The 22277-nt window shown below is 45.0% G+C and overlaps 1 protein-coding gene across 4 annotated transcripts in view; it reads left to right on the forward strand.

Moving 5' to 3' along the window:
• Window positions 1–22277, forward strand: part of rims2b (regulating synaptic membrane exocytosis 2b) — a 116302-nt gene that overhangs the window by 28621 nt on the left and 65404 nt on the right. For all 4 annotated transcript variants that reach the window (XM_042076056.1, XM_042076057.1, XM_042076059.1 and 1 more), the window contains exons 5-6: window positions 10754–10961; window positions 11794–12457. In XM_042076056.1, coding sequence (XP_041931990.1) covers window positions 10754–10961; window positions 11794–12457 — 872 coding nt within the window. The remainder of the gene's footprint in view (window positions 1–10753; window positions 10962–11793; window positions 12458–22277) is intronic.

Genomic DNA, 22277 nt, shown 5'->3' on the forward strand with positions numbered 1-22277 from the left:
TGTCTTTGCACAGTGCATACACACGGACTATGCATTTAATTTGATTTTGAGAGGAGGCAGAGCATCAGCAGCCACTGCTTATTCCCCCCTCAGAGAGTGAAAGCAGCAAAGCATGTCCCTTGACCTTCCCAGAAATTACTTTTTGTAGTTTGATAACTTGGGTCATTGAAGTGTAAATAATTCCAATTGGAATTTCTCTCCTCACTCAACCCTGCTTACCAGAGAGTATTTAAGGAACACTGTGAGATGCATATAGTATGCTTTCAAATAGTATACACTATATATACTATATACATATATTATATATATGTATAGTATGCTTGCATTATGTGGGGAGTGTGGACCCTTTGTAGAAGTGTGTGTTCTTTAATGCTATTGTGCCTTTGGGTGCCAGCAAACACCATTTAATCATTAAGGGTTCAGTTTTGCAAAACTATCAGCCTTTGTCCCAAAACCATTAAAAGTAAGGTTAATTCAATATAATGATAGAGTAATTACTAATTGCTTTACCCCAAATATTTGTATAGATTAAAAAGTTAGAAGTAAATTATCCCAAATCTGAAGAATCATCACAGTAATGTCATTGTAGGGTTGTGTTCCACTTCTTGGCTAATGGGTTTGACTGTTATTACTTGTATATTGATTGCTGTCAATGGAGGGTCAAGGATTTTAGTCCTGAAGTATGGATTACTTAAAGGAGAGTTCCATGTCTGTCAATTTGTGATAATAAAGTGGTACTTACAGTCAGTCGGTTTTATGGCAGTTTCTGAGAATTGCACCAGAATTAGGTTTACTGGAAGAGTGGCAGCACTTGCGGGAGTGGTGTGGCAGTTTAGAGAGAGAAAATACACGCAAGTCAAGTTTTTGTGGAGTATTGTAAACACACATTGCCCAGTTGGATGATACATTAAGATATTCCTTGATTTATGTGATAGTTTTGTGTTGTGGAATGGTCAGTTGAGCACAATACTATTGGACAATGATACCGTGCCACTTTAAATAACAGGCCTTACCGGCCACTTGATCGTCTGGTCTCTTGGCCTTCCAGTGTTTGTTCAGAGCTAACTGAGATGCCTTTGGCATGGGCTAGTTTACCGGAACCTGACTCTTTTGGCACGACAAAGCAGTATGCTGTCTTTCCTTTTCTTCAACTTGCTTAAGCATATTTTGGTGCTGTAAACTCTCTACCTCTCTATCTCTGAAACCTAGGACATCTTTCCACAGCATTTGTGGTCTTTCTCGCTGTTGTGAATTTTCTCCAGACCAGGTGTCGGGCTAATTTGTTGTTCACTCTGCCATTTTGCGATGTGAGCTCATTTTCATGTTACCCGGGCCGGGGGGGGGGGGGGAAAGCAGTAGAGAGAGAGAAAGAAAGAAATGACAAAGTGAGAGAGAGAGAGAGAGAGAGAGAGAGAGAGAGAGAGAGAGAGTGAGCATCCACGCAAAACTGGCATTCTCCAGACGACATTCAGCGGTGTCTCTCTCAGGAAAAGCTTTTTTTCCAGGCAAAGAGTTCTATTCAGCTGTGAACCAGATGTCTCTGATAACGTTTTCAGTTTTTCTCTCTCTCACTGCAAAGGTGAAGGACGGATGAATGCAGCTTGATAATGCGTACTTCTACATGCAGTGCTCCTGACAAAAAATAGATACATTTAAATCACACATTTCATAAAGTTGGTAGCATATTAATGCTGTGGTTTGGTCACTAAAAAATCTCCAAAACAGATTCTGTTTTGTTAGCACTGATATTGGTTGAAAACACCAGTACTATCAAACTAAGGTATAAAGTAGGGCAGACCTTCTTCAGAGGATTTTTGTGGCCAATATCCACGCTTGGGTGTGTATTATGTTGGTTGGTCCACTGCTCATGTTATCCTATTTGGCAGATATATGTTACTTAGAAAGGTTGCTAAACAATTCCCTGAATGATTTAATATGTATTGCAATTTGTTTTTTAATGATTAGACAATAAATCACCTGTCCTCCATCGCCAATTCAAGAGAGAACACTGATCACTTTCCGCCAGCTGTGTATGCATTGGTTTGATAACTTTGCTGAGGTTTTGGGTTAATCTGCAATAATTTGTAGAAGTAAAAAATCTGTTAAAGCCTAACAGAATTGATCAGCTATTCACCTCAAGTACGAGGCTAATATTGTGATGCCGTTATGGATGCCTTTTTGAAAGTCTTGGCATCACTCCCTATTTCCTGCCCTTTTTCATGGCTGACACCTGATGGATGGAGATGTCCCAATTAATTACCTTCCAGAATCTTCCATCCTTCACTCACACTGATTTACATTCTACGTCCTTGATTTTTCTTTTTTTGGGGGGGGGGGGGGTTGGGGGGCTGCCTTTTCTTTAGTGTTTATTCCACTCCAAAAGGCTCTTGCTTGAAAACAACCAGCCTCATGCCAAGTCCTTTTAATGAAAATCCAAAGCAAATCGATGCAAAGTCTGACGGACTGCTCTGCTCTTCTCTTGGTCTGGCCTGAGATGTAAATGGTGGTGCTTATGCTTAACTTGAAGCAGTCTGTTCTGTGCCCTCCTACAGCCAGAGAGAGAAAGGAATAGACAGTGCTCTCAATCTGAGAAGAAAACAATACATGTAGAACAATAAGGGTGTTCAGTTGGGTAGTCTTTTTTTTTACATATTTGCATATTTGCAAAGGTTTGCTATTTGCTGAAGTTCTAATCTTGGTATTTTCAAATCTTCAAATGTTAAAATTGATTTGATTTCATCTGACAAATAGCATGGAATCTTAGCCCATTTCTCTGATGAAGATGATAATGATGACGGTGATGATGATGATGATGATGATGATGGTAATGGTGATTGGTGATTGGTGATGGTGATGGTGATGGTGATGATGATGAGACCATTGTGGTCTAATTGCAGAGTTACAGCTCTAAAACATGCTCTGGAACCAAGGACACCTAAATGGTCTGAACTACGTGTGTCAAATGATCAATTATCTCAGACCCCTCCCCAGAATTCCCCTTTACTGATGCACCATTGCACTGGTTTAATGGCTGACCAGCTGCCCCTCCTGGTTGTGGGTCACAGCCTCCAGGTCAGCAGTGGAGTTTGCCATTAGTCAGTGATAATCGGGCCCTGGGGACCTCTAACGGCCACCACATGCACAAGCTAATGGTGTGCTTATTATCAGCCTGAGTGTATGGGATTTAGATCAGTGCAGTGACTTCATTGAGTTTCATTTGACATCTATGCAATAGACAGTGGTTTGACTGGTAGGTAGGCTAGGTAGGCTACTGTTATATTCAATTATGTGGGTATTTGCTTTCAATATAGGTCATATATTTTATTTTTGAACAGTCCGAACAGCTCACTGCTAAACTGTTTTGAGCAATGGACATTCTTTAATAAGTATATTCACTAATGCACTCACTGACGTTTCAGTGTAAGGAAAGAGGCATTTTCTTCTTTCACTGTCCTGCTGTATTTTTTCCTCTCTCTCTCTCTCTCTCTCTCTCTCTCTCTCTCTCTCTCTCTCTCTCTCTCTCTCTCTCTCTCTCTCTCTCTCTCTTTCTCCGGTTTTGAGTCATGCCCCACAGAGGTGCAGTGCTGTGTGCGTCAGTGGAACTCCACCAGCCCCTCTGCAGATTCTTATTATCCCAGAGTGTGTCAGTATCAAAGGCGCAGCATGAAAAGCCCCAGTATCACCCAGCGGTGCTCGCAGATGCTGAAGCACACAGTCCACAGAAGGAGAGGGAGACGGCTAGGGGAGAGAGAGGGGATGGGGTGGAGCAGGGGGTGACGGGTGGAGGAAGGCGGGGTTGGGGGGGTCGGGGGAGTTTGGGGGGGGGGCGAGGATTCGTGAGTCAGAGCAACCCCCGAGAGTTTCATTTCATCTTACCGCTGCCGAGCTCCCACTGTTCTGATTGGCTGTCACCACTCCCCCTCAGTTCTGCTTCCAGTGTGCCTTGACAGAGCTCTACCTTTGATAAAGGGTGAAGAAAGTCACTTCAGAAGATTTTGGAGAGAGGGAGAAAGAGAATGAGGGGGAAAGAGAGGAGATAGAGAGAGAGAAAGGGCGAGTCTGAAAAAAAAAGAGAGAGATTTTGTTTAGAAGATATTCATATTCCATTCTTCTACAGTACATGAACATCTTGCTTAAACATGTGTTTGTCAACTGTATGCTTTTCTTATTGTCATTTTGTTGCATTAATTATTGATGCAAGACGGTTGTGTGTGATTCGTAACAATTGATTTCCTGCGCAGCCCTTTCATTTGGCGTCTGACTGAGGAATAAAAGATGCCAATCACCACAATCGCCAGACTACAAAGGCCCATAATGATAAGTGCTCGAGTTGTTGCTCACATCTAACACTGGGGATGTTATCGTGTTTGTCCAGGGTTAGTCACAGCTCCTCTGACTCTCTTCTTCTAGAGAATGAAAGACAGACTGTGATTTGGATGTGGCAGAGCTGAAGCACAGTGTGTGTGTGTGTGTGTGTGGGTGTGTGTGTGGGTGTGTGTGTGTGTGTGGGTGTGTGTGTGTGTGTGTGGGTGTGGGTGTGGGTGTGTGTGTGTGTGTGTGTGGGTGTGTGTGTGTGTGTGTGTGTGTGGGTGTGTGTGTGTGTGTGTGTGTGTGTGTGTGTGTCTGTGTGTGTGAGTATTTGTTGTTGTCATATGGAAGCTTGTGAGCATCAAGATAAATATAGTATGTGCACGTCCTGTGATCAGAGGGCCTGTTTACAGTATGTGCCACAGCGGCAGGCAGCCATCCAGTTGGGGCTCTCGCGGTCCCAATCCCTCTTTAGTGGGAGTCTTGGACCCATGCCAGCAGAGCAGGGCAAAGCTCAAGTGGTCTGTCATGAGCGGATCCGATTTACCCTCTATTCTTAATGTCTTGGATCTGCCTCTAAAGCCTTAAAAAGGCTGGTGAGACAACTGGGTATGTTGGATGCTTGTTGATGTTAAGTAGTTCTTCTGAAGAGAAATGATAAACCTTGAAACCTTGAATATGATGATATGATGATGTGCTAAGCAACACCTTATTTGGTCTTCTGTTTGAAAATGTTTGTTCCATAGAGTTCTATGTGATAAATTCTTATTTGGATTTTGCTCACTTAAGTGTGTCACCATGTTTTTGTCTGTAAGGAAAATGGATGAAATGTTGAATATATATGTAATCTAAACTTTCCGAGCACCTTGAGTTGAAGTTGTTTTGTCCTAGCCATGTTGGGTATTGTTATGTTTATTTGTCAAAAAGGCAGCGTCAGCCCCCCTCTCACCCATCGCATCGCGAGTGATGGAGAAGTCGACACAACACAGATATCAGACTCAAACAGGCTTCACCCAGCCCACTCAGACAGGGCTGTGACCTACTTAGCAACTTTGTACGCATTTGTTCAGTCTTTTTGCCTTATTTAAATGCAAGGAGGTCAGATGTGTTTTCGACACGACCCCACACACATCCACACACCCACACTCACACACACCCACACACACACACACACACACACACACACACACACACACACACACGCACACATACACACACACGCTCCCCCAACTCTGTCTGAGTGGGGTGGGGCTGCTGCTTGGTTGAGCTGTGTCTGTGTGGGGGCTTCTGGGTGATGTTCTCAGGGTGTGTCAGTGCCCAGGCTTCTGGAATGATCTGTGGCCTACGCCAGCGAGGGCAGGCAATGCCGGACAGAGGCTTAGTTGGTGCCAGCTGTCCCGAGACTGAACCCTTGTGCTGACGGATGCCATGTCTGTGGCTGAAGAGGTGTTTACATGACTGTGTGTGTGTGTGTGTGTGTGTGTGTGTGTGTGTGTGTGTGTGTGTGTGTGCGCGCGCTCATGTATGTATACTAAAATGCATATGTGAGTATCCACTAAACATACACCAACAAGGTGAAAATAAATAGGCCTACAGTGTAAGCTTTATGGTTTCGTTTTATTTTACATTGTTACTGATTATGACATCACACATGGTTTTCTTCCCATGTTAAACAACATAAATGTTAAACAAAAAATGAGCATTTTTAGCTGTCTCTTGTGATTGATGCAAGCAATTTGCCTTCTGGCACTTCTTTGCCTGTAGGTGGCGCTGTCCTCTCATGCATGGCAGGAGCCCTACCCCTCTTCTTTCCCCTCCTAATCTGCTCAGCCTGTCAACCATCTTCCTCTTAGCCACTCCTTTGCTGCTGATGCAGTTGCCGTTTGAAGGAGATCAGACAGGGTTACCCTCGCATGACTGATGTGGCTTGTAGATACCCCCCTTCCCTGTTGCCAACCCCCCTGACATACCACTCTCCCACCCTCAAATGCTTACCAATGCTTACCAATGCCTTATCAAGTTATCACACACATTAAAGTCTTACTCTGTTGACCTTCCAGAAAATCTAATGTCTAGCTGGTAAATTCTGCAATGGGGTATTTATGTAGAGGGAGTAGCATATGTGTGGGGAGATGGGGTGTCTGAAGGCAGGCTTGCAGCTGTTAAGTATTCAGATGAAAGGCCATGAGTGTCTCCTAGCGCAAATGCTAGCGTTACATGTGAAAAGGGCAGTTCCCAGGGCCTACATTTGGTAGGCAATAACTGCCAGGCAGTCAGTAATCAGCTAAGTACCATAATCCTCCTTGCAGGGTAAAGTCTTGCTTGACCTCCAGCTATATACAGCCTGTGTTAAAAGCATTAAATGGTAACACGCTCCACTCCCAGCAGCCCTTGCTCTCACTCGGCTGTTCGGCAATTCTCGGGCGTTTTCACGAGGAAGGGAGGGGGTGAGCTGCTGCATCTGTGTGTGTGTGTGTGTCCTGACGGCTTTGGTGTAGCACAAGTTCAGGTGAGGAAGGGCGGGGTGTGGATGGGGAGGATGAGGGAACCCACAGCATTAGATAAGGCTGTGGCTAAGCTAGGCTAAGTTAGCCTCAGCTAAGCTAGTTATGGTTGCCAAGTGCTGACTGGGCTGCAATGTGCATGCGGAGCGCTGTGATAGAGGTGTCCTCATTCCCACCACCCCTCCCCTCCCTTCTGGGAACAGACCCCTGGCGAACGTAGCCGTGGTTTTCACCGGTGCCGAGAGACCGCGCACGGGTGGATTTGGCTTGGATGCATTCGTCTGTCCAAGGGGGTCGCATAAGACCAGATGTGCTGCTACTAACTGACAGGTACTGTCCTGCTTCTTGCAAGCAATAATAGAATGCTCTGCAGGAGAAAGAAGCATGTTTACACCACACCTTTAATGTCTGTGGCTTATCATAAAGTTATATCAACTTTCAGCTGGGCATGCAATTGCACCCTTGCTGAACCCTTCCAGAGGTGCAGTTTTTTATTTTCTAATGTTATTATAGACCAAATGAGATATATAATGTTGCATGTCATTTGTTGTCATATTACATGTGATGGTGGTACATGTTGGGATCTGGGCATCACATTTCCCAGTTTGCCCTTTTTCTTTTTTTCCCAAGTGTGATTTGATTGCAATCAAGATTGTATAGGAGAGACATTGCCTTAAATTGCCCTTATGCCCTTATGCCTCCCCAAACTCATATTGGCCTAACTTGAGATAATTAGTCCCCCCTCCAATCCCACAACATACCCAGAGGAGATCTCTTTGTTGTCATTACAGCCTCAAAGAACCCAAACACAACACTGGATTTCTGCCTTACTGTACGTACGCCCCTGTACCCTTTACATGCAAAGCGGTTTCCATTCTTGAAAGATAATGAAAAACACTTTCAGTTCAAATGTTAAATTTTACCTCTATTATCCCAAAATGTCTCACTTACGTGTTCAAAGAGTAGTGCGTCCATGGAGCGCTAAGAACACCAGTGGCAGGTAAACATGCCACAATATTGGATTTGCATGCAGTACGCGTGAATGATTACAGGACGTGCCGACATTCTCATGGAGGGATTAAATGGTATCCAGTATTATAGGACTGGCAGCCCCTTGATAATCTGAATCACTTTAATTGATCGGACACAATACAATGGGGGGGATAACACCAGCAGGTCATGTAAGCTCATTGCCAATATTTACAGAATAACTTGAGAGGTGATAAGGATTATGGGCTAATGCCAGAGTGTTGAATTGCGGAGGGAAATGGAATATGATTGAATCCGGCTTTGTTCGCACAGCAGCAGCGGAAGGAGTTTTTCAATGTAATACTGGGACAGTTATTACATAAGAGTTTTTCTTGCCAGATTTGTTTGTACGGCCCTTTCTTCAGTGCAGGATAGAATGCAATTTTTTTGAAAGGTGTGACAGTTTTAAGAGCTGCATGTGCGATATTAATAATACACCATAATACATCAAATATACAGGTCCTTGGGGCTTCCACATTTAAATATACCTCTTCACACCTGAAACTGTGAACCCAGACAGTTTTACAGGTCAGGGTTAATTGTTTAAGAAAAATGATGCCAGTTGACGTAAACATTGCAAGTATGGCAAAAAACGTGGTGAACAGATTACAACCCTTCATTCTGTTTGGGTCCAAAACGTGGTGGAGAGATTACGAGCCTTCAGCTCGTTTGGGTCGGTGGAAGTGGCTCTCTTATGGCCCTCTGAGCAGCAGCTGTTCTCAAAAGGCTTAGGGGCCTTCCCTCTGGTGGACGCTCCGTTCCCAGTGGCCAGTGCATGCTGTGTGGCCTGGGGCCAGGGTTCACACCAGTTCCTGGGCTAATATTGTGATAGTGCTGGCATGGTGTCACACCACGCGGAATAATCCATCAGAAGGGCGACCGTGAGGCTGTGTTTATCTCCCCTCCGTGGTGGTGCTCATGACACAACAGCAAGACGAGATGAGGACATGAAGTGAGCTCGGTGTCAGTAGTAGGTGGGGAAGGGACACCTTCCATGCAGACTAGAGAAAATGAGACATTAATGGCAGACTAATAGCAGTCTATGAAATATGACATTGTGAATATTTTTACGAATGAGCATTTGTTGCCACTTTATAATATGTAATCTTTTAACAGTTGTATGGTGCAGCAGACTCAGTAGCTCTACTATAGTAAGGCTTGAGTGGTCAGTGCTGCACTAGTTTAGTGTGGTCCCAGTACCATTCAGATGTGTGTTGACAGTAGCTGGGAAATGGGATGCTCCCTTCCCAGAGTACCAGCCATAGACTGTACCATCTTGATTTGAATGTGAGATCAGTGAATGGTAACGGCTGAGCATGCCCTCTCTTTACAATCTCTCTCTTCCTCTCTCACGCACTTGCTCACTTGCTACATCCTCTCTTCTCTCTCTCTCTCACTCTCACTTGCTCACTTGCTACATCATCTCTCTTCTCTCTCTCTCTCTTCTCTCTCTCTCTCACTCTCACTTGCTCACTTGCTACATCATCTCTTCTCTCTCTCTCTCTCTCTCTCTCTCTCTCTCTCTTGAAACCTTGAGGGCAGGAGAGTAGCAACATCTGTTTCAAACTGATTGAGACTGGCCCGCAAGATATGACACAGTAAACGAGAGCAAGGCAGAGAGAGAGAGAGAGACACACACACACACATTTAGAGTGGGAGAGAGAGAGAGAGAGAGAGAGAGAGAGACGGAGAAAGGGAGGGATGGAGAAAAAGGGGGAAGGGTGGGATGTGGCCAGCTCCCTGTGACAGTGCTGTTCTCTGCGGCGGTGCGGCTGGCTCTCCCTCTCCCTCCGCAGAGTGCGTGCAAACGCGATGTGACACGCCCGGTCATGGTAAATCACTCTGGCAGACTGGGCGCTCTGGCCCAGAGACCCAGGGTCAACCGTCCAGGAAAAGCTCGACAGCCCCCGGGGAGTAGTGGCCTCTGCACCAAGTGGCTCTCTGTCCAGCACGGCCTCTGTGTTGCCACAGTGCCTGCTCTCAGCCCTGCACCGAGAGCTGCCACCTCTGACACCACCAGTGTCTGACAGACATCAGCCAGAGGCTAGTGTGTATGTTTGTGTGTATATGTGGGTGTGCCTGAGTGTGTGTGTGTGTGTGTATCAGAGGTAGAGAGAGAGAGAGAGAGAGAGAGAGAGAGATAGAGAGAGAGAAAGAGAGAGATAGAGAGAGAGAGAAAGAAAGAATGTGCATATGTATTTTTGTTTGTAAATGTGTGTTTGTGTGTGTGTGTGAGAGAGAGAGAGTGTGGAGAGAGAACGAATGTGTATGTATATATACGTATTTGTCGAGTGTGTGTAGGGCCGTGTGACTCCTCTCTGGCACTTGGTGTCAGTTCTGGACGGGCTCAGAGGGCAGATGGCAACAGAGCAAGAATGAGATCTCATGGCATAAAGCTCAAGGTGCCGTGAACGCCAGACACTGTCAGGGGCAGCTCTCGATGCTCTATCTCCGGCTCAAGATGTCACCCACCAACAGCGTGGTTATAGAAGGCTCTGTCGTCAGAGCCAAAAATGGCATTTTAATTCCTGTAATATAAAGATAGCAATGGCGACATTACAGCTAAGGTGTTAGTTCAATGAATTACATTAGCACGTTCCAATGTTACCATTTTAGCACATTTGGCACACAACCTTATATATTAGCATGCAGCCAAGTACATTGGCTCAGTATGGAGAAGACGTTTTTGAACGATTTGTCTCTGGATTTATCGATCTGCATTGTCCATTTGCCGTTTAAGATATTCAGTTTTTTCAAATATGTCTTGCAAGTCACTTTGGGCAAAAAAGCATCTGCCAAATACTGTACTATAACCACAATAACCAAAATCATAAGTATAACAATGTACAGAATACATTGTCTTACACTGTATGTTTTCTTTGCCCTTGTGGTCCTTCTGTCCTGCTCCTCAGGAAACGAAGCCCCTCTGCATCCAGGGACCCCAACCAGGCGTACAACCAAAGGGAGGGGGGCGAGCACCCGCAGTATGCCCCGGTGGACGGCGGCATGCCCCGATCTCCGTCCGACTACGGGCGGGACCCGCGCCGCAACCCGCGGGGCTCCAGGATGCATGACGGCACCGGGGGCTACCGCGACAGCCGTGGCCGATGGCACTCACAGGTACAGGCTGGTGCCAGTTGGCTCGGCCTTCATACCACGTACCTTAGCACACCTTTTATTTTGCACAATTAATTGGTGTAGTGTGTAACAATTAACTTACCTGTACCGGAATCCTAATCCCAATTCTAACCTTATAATCGAAGTACATAGTATCAGTGTGCTGTTGCTGTTGATAACATACAATACCCTGCATACTGTACATCTGTGTACATCTGTACCATATTCTAATAACAAATGGCACAGTAATATACTGTAATATAATATATTATACAGTAATATAAAGAGGAAACCGTGGGCCTACTGGTTAGGGCTTCGGGTTTATAACCGAAGGGTTGCTGGTTCGATCCCCGACCAATAGGAAAAATGTGGGCGGGGGAAGTGGTTGAGCACTGCTCTCCCATGCCCACATCCACGGCTGAAGTGCCCTTGAGCAAGGCACCTACCCCCTCACTGCTCCCCGAGCGCCGCTGTAGCAGGCAGCTAACTGCGTCGGGATTAGTGTGTGCTTCACCTCACTCTGCGTTCACTGTGTGCTGAGTGTATTTCACTAATTCACAGATTGGGATAAATGCAGTGACCAAATTTCCCTCACGGGATCAAAAGAATAGAATATATATTCTGTACTTATATACTTATACTTATATAAGGGGTGGTTGTTTGTCTTTGACAAAAGAAAAAAAATATTACAACTGTAGTCTCTTTACAAAGACTTATTGTGCATTACACATAAATAAAAACAGTGTGCAGCCCGTTTTGCCATTGTTTGATTTCTGTTTAATTGTGTTGTTTTGATATTTATTGATTTATTTCCTGTTTACGTCTTGTTTACTAGGACTATCCTCTGGATGCCGAATTAGACGAGTACGAGCTGCAGCGGCGGCGTGAGGAGGAGTACCAGGCCCGTTACCGCAGCGACCCAAACCTTGCACGCTACCCCGTAAAGCCACAGCCCTACGAGGAACAGATGCGCATGCACGCCGAGGTGTCGCGGGCGCGCCATGAGCGTCGCCACAGCGACGTCTCGCTCGCCTACACTGAGCTGGACGAGCCCGGCTTCGGCCGCCAGTCCCGTGCCCCATTGGCCGGAGGACCGGGCGCACGCTCCTACTCAGTGGACCGCACATCGCCGGGCCTACGGACGTCCAACCACAGCCCCCCCACGCCGCACCGGAGCCCCGTGCTGGGCGGTGAGGGAGGGGTTGGCGGCCGGCGGGGTCTCGGCGACCCACTCCGGAAACCCATGCCGCAACCGCACCACCTGGACCCCAGCTCGGCCATGCGACGGACAAGCCGCGACGGCAAGGCGGCCGACGGCATGCTGCGCAACGACTCGCTCAGCTCGGACCAGTCGGAGTCGGTGGTGCGGCCGTCGCCACCTCGGGCGCACCGCAGCAAGCACATGGGCAAGATGAGGCAGACGGGCAGCTTCAGCAGCTCTGAGGAGGAGCTGGCCACCACGCCCGAGTACACCAGCTGCGAGGACGTGGAGCTAGAAAGTGAGTTGATCTGGCAGAGAGCAGGTAGGCCTGCGGTTACCTTTGCTCACAAGCTGTACCGGTACTCACAAGCTGTACCAGTACTCACAAGCTGTACCAGTACTCTGGTGGGATGTTTAAACATTTCTTCATATCATTGTGTCTTAATTATGTAGCAAGTAAATCTAGTGAATTCTATTGTTGGATAAGTTTAGTAGTTTTTACAGTGCTAAGTATATTCAGTAAATAAATCTGGCTATATTATGCTGTGTAGAAGCTGTTAGCTTTTGTGTCTGTGCACAGACCAGAGTATGCTAAACATTATGGAAGTGAAGGAGGTAGAAGTAAGTATGCAGATAAGATAAGATTTATCACAACAAAAATGTTTGTTGCTTATGGGGTTTAATGCTGGTGATGTGATGACCTCCTTGTCCTTTTGGAGAAATTATAATGTTAAAGATAAAGGCTCTTTTGTGTGAATAGTTGCTGCAGCTAATTGATATGAGTGTCTTGTATGGTATGCTGATTGTTTACAGGAATAGCTGTCTCCTAAACCTGTGACCTTCTGTGAATATGTTGAGTTGGGTGAAAAACTGAAGCCTACTTACTATCATTTTCAAATATCACAGTCTCTGCCTCCCCCTCTGAGTGTAGTGTCACACATGTCTCTCTCTTTCTGTTTATTTCTTATTTTGTGTGAATGCTATTGATTTATATTCTTAAATTCATGTGATTTGATTGACTTTTTGTGGAGAACACTCAAAGGTTCCCTTCTGTTTCTCGCTTTAACAATTTTAGAGGATTGGATTTTGGTGCATTTAAAGTTCATGTTTGGTGATTTGGTAATTCTTTGTGTGGCCCTGCTATTAATTGATCAAGATTGAGGAAAATTGATTGATCAATTGAGAAAGTCTGATCAGAGATTGCAGTATTGGTAGTACCCATCTCCACTGTCTCTGCCCCAGCCAACCCCACCCCTTAGCCACTCCTGGTTTCCTGAGAGTGATTCCTTCATTGCCCGGAACTTTCTATTCCACACGGCTTGCCCAGCTGCATGCTCCAGTGTGTCGGATCAGCTCGGTAAATGTGTTTTTGCGGGTGGCCTGAGGCAACGTGGGTATGTGAAGCACTTTACCAGAGTGGAAAGACTCTCCGACAGCACAGAACAGCAGAGCAGCGCAACCAACCCACCCACCATGGGAACCGTGTCAGGAAACACACGACTTGTGAGACACACTGCGGCTTGACACGGGGAGTGTCAGACACAGGCTGTACAGTACTGACTATGGAGTGTTAAGTAGCTTTGCATGTGTTAAATATACAAGGGAGGTTCTTCTCAAATGTCGATTAAATATTGTGTTGTGTTAAGACCAGGCACTAGATTTGGACATTGGCCTTTTTAGTCTAGTTAAGGTTTTTTCAAAGCCTAAAACACTATGTAGATACAGTATTTGTATGTATTCAATTTGAATTAATGTAGGCCTAGTCAGTTGCCCTTTATTTAAGTCAATAGATAATCAGGCAACCAAATATGGGCATGTTACCCAAGAGCTGATGAAAAGGATTTTATTCAAATTAAGCCATTCAATCATTTGTTTATTTTTGTTTGTTTGCTGTGGCCCATCAGTGACATACTGCTGAGCTGGTACGTGTGGAGTAGTAGTATTATTAACCTTGTTTGTCTCCAGGCTCCATCCTCTTTATCCCCCTCTGCTTACTGTGCCAGAGAGAGTGATAGAGGAAGAGAAAGAGAGAGAGAGATGAGTTAAAAATCGCTTTCCCCTCATGACTGCAGATCAAAGATAATCCACCTATATAGACTTGTGTACACCGCTGGTGCTGAGGCTCAATCACATACCAGCAATTCACTGCAACCAGCCCGCCAGCCACCCAGCCAGCCAGCCAGTGAGGCAGCTTGGCGAGCCAGCAAGGACACTCCCTGTGGTCAAGTGGACTTAATTATGCAATGGTGAGCAGGCTGCAAGTCACAGATGAGTGGACCCAGCCGTGCTGAGGTGCTGGTTTGCACTCGGCTGTAATGTTGTGGACTGTGGACTAACCAGGTGGGTCAGAAACAGAGCCTCAAGAATTCCATGATCAGAATAAACGATGTGATGTTGCAGGGTGGATAAGAAGTTAGGGTATAAATAGTGTCTTGATGTGATGTGGATCATTTGAATTCAAAGAGCTGTGATGGATAACAGTGGAAACGCTTGGTTGCCTAAGGGACCAGCTGTTTTAAATATTTCACCTATTGTGTTTGTCATTTCTGGATCAGTTTAGAGTGCTGTTCACTCTGCATATCGTAAACCCACGGTTACACTTGAGATCTTTCTTACACTTTATTTTTTCATTTGATATTTTGTCTCCTTCCTTGCTAACTCTCCCTTTAACACTCTTGTCTACTCCCTCTCTCTGACTCTGTTTTCTCTCTCCCCCTCTTCCTCTCTCTTTCTCTCTTGCACCCTCTCTCTCTTCCCCACTCCTCCAGTTTAATGCATCCTCAATCAGTGTGTTCGGCTGATCTGGTTATTAACTGTTGTACCCTGCATAAGTCTCTAGCGGGCTCTCGTGGGCCTGTCAGCCTTATTCAGATGCTGCTGCCCCTGCCACTGCTGCTGGGTGGGCCACCACTGAGCTCTCGCCTCACGGTCACCCTTGTCTGACCCGGCACAGCCTCTAATCAGCCGGCACTTTGCTGTTGTTGACCTGTAGGGCGGAAACAAACAAAAAATATATCTATCAAACGGCTGTTTGTTGGTGCATCTCTGCTGCAGCGTCTGTTGTCTAGCATATTTATAGAATAAATTACGCTAGTTAATTACCCTTACACGCTGATATTTTAAATTGTGTCATAGCCCTGACATGATGTTAAATATGTATTTTATGGAATAATTATACTTTTGAACATAGTGTTGTCTTAATTGGAATAGTAAGTTGTTATTGGCATAGCTGGAGGGTCTATTGATGTCTGGTGAAAGGTGAGAAATAGAGGAAGATGACAGAATTAGTTTTAACATTGACATCCTCTTGTATCTACAGTATGGTAGCAGTTGTAGGCCCGTATGTGTTTGTTTTGACTGACCCTAAGATTCTCGGTCGTGAAGCGGATAAATTACAGCATGGCAGGCGTGGCTTGGTGTGTCCTCTGGCAAACTCTGATGCTTTTAACGAGAGCCACTCATACTGTCCAGCGCAATCCTCTCCCTCCCGAATACAACGCAGCTTGCAGCCTGGCCCTGCACGAAGGATGTGTGGTGAACCCGATTCCTTCTTTTTGACTACTACCGACGTTTTATCAGCATTTAATATGAAAAAACGTCAGGTGGTACTTTTCCAGTGTGCCTTTAGGGCTTGTGCCCTGAATAAGCTAGGGAGAGAAACACAGAGAAAAAGAGCCAGAGGGAGATGATAGAGAGAGAGAGCACCATTCAAGTTTTTATTTTTTATTTATTTATTTATTTTTGGTGACTTTGGGGACACCAGCGATGTGGGATTGGTCCAATTGGCCTGTTCACTGACAACCTTCCACTTGGCCCTATCTGACTGGTGACAAGGACTGCCTATCCCGTCCTCCCTCCCTCCCTCCATCTTCTGTGTTGTCAGAGCCTTAATTAGCTCAATTTGATAAGCCTCTTTACTCCTGTGGGTACAGGAGCTGCCTCCTCGCGAGGTCTCTCAAGAGCTGAAGAAGAAGAAGGAGGAGAGTGTTCTATCTTCCCCTCTCTCTCTCTCTCTCTGTCTTTGTTTTTTTTTCTCTGTGAAGACACTTTTTTTTCCTCCTTCCGTCTGCCACTGAGGGAGCACTGCGTGGCTCCACCACCCGTCTGTCTGCCGGGAGGTGCCAAGGAGAGAAGAGAATGGCACTAGGGGGAGGAAGCATGCGTCATGACCACTTCCTGGCCCAGCAGCTTTAAGCTCACAGGACGCGGGACAGAGGCGGGGTTCAGTGGAATGTAGGACGAAGGCTGACCCAAGGAGACTCACTTTCTCTCTTTCTCGTTGTCTCTTGGATTTCTCTTTCTCACTTTCTCTCATTTCTGTGCGTGCTCTCTCTTTCTTGTTCTCTCTTCATATACACATACACGGACACATGCATGCTTTCTTTTATTTTTCTTTTATATATTACTGTGTTGTCATTTTGACATAGTCTTGCTGATCAATGGATACAAATAATATATTAACTCTGTAAGAAATGGCTATTTTGACATATCATTTTGAAAATCATTTTTGAAATTGAATTGATATTTCTGTAATCAGTTTAATAACCTTTGTTTCTTTTTTTAGAATTATGAAAATATGATAGTAGATTTACTCTGATTATATCATATCACTATCCACACACATAGACACACACACACACACACACACACACACACACACACACACATATACACACACACTCTTTTTCACCCGCAGACACACTCTCAAGCACACACACACCTTAATTTCCTGTCTCACCTCTAAACAAGTGCACTCTCTCCCGTGCGCTCATGATGTCGGCAGACAGGAAACCAAGAGCAGTGATGTGATCTCTGACAAGCTTATCTCCCCCCGGAATCTCATTGGGAGAGGGCCAGTCTGTCACGGCTTACTGGACGCGATAGGTTTAAAGTCTCACAGCTCCCTCCTCTTGGGCGACTAGAGAACAGGTCTGTAATAAACTAATTGAAGCGGCTGAAGAAGCCTTGGGAAGTCTGCACTCTCTGTGACCAGGGGGAGAAGAAAAATATGGTGCTTCTCCGTCCACTTTCGATGCCCTGACTCCATGGATTTAAATTTGGCTTCTTTTCTGCACTTGGATTATACAATCCTGGATTACGCTCCGTGCTCAAAGAAGTGCTGCTTGTTTCGCCGCTCTGCGCGAATCTGTTCTCTCGTCGCTCTGTTTGCTTTTTCTCCTGGTCCCCTGCGAGGTTGCAACTCACCTCAGTGATCTAATCTGACCTAATCTGGAGTAGTAACGTTTTTTTGGGAATAAACTTTCATCTTCCTCACCACATCATCTTTCACTAACCAAACCGCCACCCACCCCCCCTACCCCCACCCCCCGGCGCCCATCCCCCCTCCTTCTCCAAGACGAGTGGCATGAGTGGACCTTGCTTGCTTGGGTCGCTGGAGGTTTGTCTCGGGGCGAGGGAGAGGAGCAGTGCTGCCCAGGCTGGAGGAGCTCACTGGGAGTCAGCCGTCAACCCTGGGCGTCTCAGGGGAACAGCCGGTGGTGATGTGTGGATCATGTAGGGCAGAGTGTTTGAGCAGGCTTACAAGCATAAAGGTAAGCTCATTATTCCAAGGCATGAACTCCCTCGTCTTGGCTAGGGCAAAGAGCGAGCGCCGGTTTTGCATAGAGACAGATAAAGGGGTGGTTTTGGTGGAGACTGGGTTTTGTCTTGCTGAGTTTGTTGCCCCACCTTGTTGAGGGCTTGGCCTCGTCCAATGAGTTGTTGGGTGTGGAAGTTGTACGTTTTGGCATGCATCTTGTCTGTGTGTGTGTATGTGTGTGTGTACGTTAGCCAGAGATGTTGTTTTTGTCCTCCTGGCTGCTTGGCTCATGCAAATCAGCTTTGCGGAAGTGTAGCTAACTCGCCAGGGCTTGGAATGGGGTGGTGCTGCAAAGACGGATTATCAACAATATATTTGGACCACACGGGGCGGATCCTCTTTCTTCAAGAAGCCGCATGCTGGCTGGACCTAGCTTTTTAGCAAACCCCCCTCGGCCTCCCCACCACATCATAACTCACCAATGTCTGGAAAGCATATAATTAAAGCTAGAGACTAATGCTCAAAAATCATTAGTCGCCCCGGCTTCATTACACAGGGGCTGTTAAGTATTAGAACCATAGACTGTATAAATATTAGAACACAACTACGGTTCTCTTTAGTCAGTTGTTGCAAATGTGTGCAGTACACTAGTCCCTTTACCACTCTTGTTTTCTTTTGAATATTGACATTTTCATTGTTTTGTGAGAGGATTGTGAGGCATAGGGTCAGCCAGGTTAATATGTATGTATTGTACAGTATGCATCTGTTGTCAGTCTTGCATATTTGTGCATAGCACATGTCTTTCCTTATTGTACATGTAAACTGCTCCATAGATACAATAGGTGTCGTAAGGGAAGTTCAAATGAGGTAGTGAGCAAAGGATTGCCTTAGTAAGGTCAGCTGTTGTCAACAGACTTTCTTTGCAGGCTGGTCACCACAGTCCGTTCAGGCACACATGTCTTACAGAAAAGTCAGCAGCGTTTCTCTGTTATTGGTGTTTTGATGTTTCAGATGTTGTTGATAGTGTCTGGAGGTCAGCTGTTTGATCATGACTGGTGATATTAAAGAGGAGGTGAAAGGAGGCCAGTTTCATGCATTCTCAGTGTCTGGTCTGTATCAGTGATGTGCAGGTCCACTCACAAGTGACCCGACGTCACTCAGTGCTTTATTTCAACCCTATACTGACATAATTGACATGATACCCCATCCACAGTTTGCTCTCCAAAATGTGTGGGCACATTAGTACTTATTATTGCATTAATTTGTGCCTTTTGGGATAGGCACATCTATTTTTAATGAAGATCACAATGCTCTGTCATACATTAGATAAGCCCACCTGGAGTATACTCAGCATCCTTTGGTCAAAGAAATACGGCACAAAGAGTAAACATTCTTGTGAATCTGACTACTTATCATCAAGTACTGTGTTAAAGGAATTATCCGGAGTAAAATGCACTTTAGATCAATTTACGGATGATTGGGAGTACATACGTTGAGTTGACATCCAAATCATGTCATTCGGATGTGTTTTGAGAAAGTTCGATGTTACCGTTTTTAGTCAAAACTCGTTAGCCTGGAAGTGACGCGGGCATGTCATTTTGCCATTACAAAACGCTATTTTTATACCTCTTCTACAGTTCCTAACAACATTACACTTACGTGGTAGTGAGTAGAGGGTCCCTAAAGCCAAACCCGAGGTCTTTATGTGGTCGGATAGAGAGTCCAGAATGAATTTCATCAAGCCAGTACCTTTCCGGAAATGTTGCCATCTTTGCTGCCATTTTTGCTGCCATCTTCAGGGGAAAGTCCGTAGGAGTCGATTGCCAAGTGTGGAGTAACACGCTCTGGAAATTCACAATTTTGTCACCGTTTAAAAAAAAAAAAAAAACATAGTCCAGTATTTCTTTCGAAATTGAAATTAAGTTGTATGGACTGGACTATGTTTAAAAAAAAATAAATTAAAAAAAACGGCGACGAAATTGTGAATTTCCAGAGCGTGTTACTCCACACTCAGCAATCAACTTCTACGGACTTTCCCCTGAAGAGGACAGCAAAGATGGCAACATTTCCGGAAAGGTACTGGCTTGATGAAATTCATTCTGGACTCTCTATAAATAGCGTTTTGTAGCGTCGAAATGACATGCCCGCGTCACTTCCAGGCTAACGAGTTTTGACTAAAAACGGTAACATCGAACTTTCTCAAAACACATCCGAATGACATGATTTGGATGTCAACTCAACGTATGTACTCCCAATCATCCGTAAATTGATCTAAAGTGCATTTTACTCCGCATAATTCCTTTAACACTTATTTATTTACCGTGTCCATGTCCACTTACACACAGTGGTCTAAGCTTATCCTGCAATTGAATTAGTTATTCTGACTTATGACTACACTAATCTGCCAAAATGTAATTTTAACGGACCCACCTGCAAATAAATCAAATATTATTGGAAATATATATATTTGACTCTGCACATGACGCAGGTGTCTGCAGGTGACCACAGATGTCCAGAGCACCTGCTCATTTCAGTTTGGCCCGCGCATCACTGGTCTGTATGTTTGGATCATCACATGTTGTTGGGTTTAGCTCAATGAAGTGTCAACCTTCAAGTAATTAGGCAATAGGTAGAAGTCATGGAAGGCCATGGTGCTGTGCTAAGGAGTAGTGACAGGAGTGAACCAAGCCAGCATGCTGGAAGAAAGAACTTCTGCACCAGTTTCTTCTTGTCGTCAAGCTAGAGAGTGTACAGACAATATAGACATAGGCTGCCGTGGAAAAGTCTTTGTATTTTCGTCTGTGCATTTTGCACAGCTCAGGGTGCACCATGAGGAAACGACAGCACAATAATAGTGCTAATGGATTGTAGTGCTTACACTATACAGTGTAATAAATCTAAGGGTAAGCAGAGATGTAACGCTGTTATATATCAGGACAAAAATATCATAGCCTGTGTTCTTTGTTGTAATTTATTTAGTTGAGGTACAAATTCCTCCAAATCGTTATATTTAGTCATGTACAGATCAATGAATGTATATGTCATAGTGTATCAGTGGTGTTGGTGGTGGTGATACAGTAGCTCAAGGTAGACATTAGAGTGTAACAGATGGGTATTAGTCAAGATCAGTGTGCAATGCATCCAGTAATAAAGTATTTGTGTCTTTGTAAATACTCATCAAGAGGTGTCAGTAAGGTGTGTAGAAAGGTCAGCCAAATATCACTACAGAAGTATTGCATCAGAATGCTAGAAAATGTTTGCCTTTATAGGCATTTTATAAGCAAACGATTTAGCCTATGCAAATATGTGAAAGTGTCAGAAACTCAAAACAAGCTTCCCAATTTGAACCATCATGTAACCATGCTTTTAGTACTGTATCTTCAGCATTCCTGTTACTAGCAAATATTTAAGGTTCAGCCACCTGGAGCCCCAGAGAGACAGGAATGGTGTAGCTGAGATTAGCTTTCTCCAGACAGTGGCTAGCATTAGGAGACGCAGCCTACCTCAGCACATGCAGGCCCTCTTCAGCCAGACTTAATCAGCCGCCTCTCAATTAAGCCAAGTGAGGCTAATTCAGGAACATGTCTTCCTCTTCTCTAGCCTGACGAGCCAGAGCCACATTAAAATGTAGGGTCTGGGCACTCACCGTTCGCAGTGCTCAGTCTGAGGGGCGGAATAATCGGTTGTCTTTCAAATTCTCTCTGCACGCAATAGGACAGCGCTATGAGTCCCATGCGTTTCCCTCCAGTGGAGCTAGTTGGCTAGTTCAAACTTTTGCCAACTTAATAAAAGCTTAACTCGTGTCACACTGTTCGCCAACAGCAACATTATCTTATTTGTTTTCAAGTAGCAGGGAATTCAAGCCAAACCGTTGCAACTCTGCCATTAATCATTATGTTAAGCCCGCCTAACGACTCTATACATGATTTGATTGGCCTGAGAGAAGTTTAATTTTTCGAGCTCACAAGCCAACGGAGAGTTGCTAGACTAGCCCTGGCAGCAAATTTAATTTGCTGCTGCTAGGGTGCGTCTAAATTTCTAGGCTACCTCTTCTCCATAGCTCTTATGACTTAGAACACACAGACACATACACTCACACTCACACTCACACACACACACACATATACTGTACACAAATACAGCTAAGAGCAAAATTTGACAGATGATTATGTCAAGCGGTACTATTGATAAGAAACTGCGCCGGCAGGTTACAATATATGTGAGATTTGCTCCGAAGCTGGATTACAGAACTGCCTGATTTAATTTGAGGTTGATAAAGTGCCTGTTTGTTTTCAGAACTTATTCTTATTGTGTGTTGTCAAAAGTGTGTGTGTGTGTGGCTGTGTAGGGGAGGAAGCAGGGGTGAGGCATAGAGAAAAGATCATCTTCTGCTGGTACATAAAATGTCCAATGTCTGTATTGTCATAATTTATGGCTGTGTGTGTGTGTGCGCATACATGATTAAGCTACGTTCTTGTCCTTATTTGTCCTGTGCTGTCTCTCTTTTTCTCTTATGTGTGTGTGTGTGTGTGTATGTGTGTGTTTGTGTGTACTGCTTATGTGTGCTTGTGTATGTGTG

The sequence above is a fragment of the Alosa sapidissima genome, chromosome 21 (genome assembly GCF_018492685.1).
Source record: "Alosa sapidissima isolate fAloSap1 chromosome 21, fAloSap1.pri, whole genome shotgun sequence".
NCBI lineage: Eukaryota > Metazoa > Chordata > Actinopteri > Clupeiformes > Clupeidae > Alosa > Alosa sapidissima.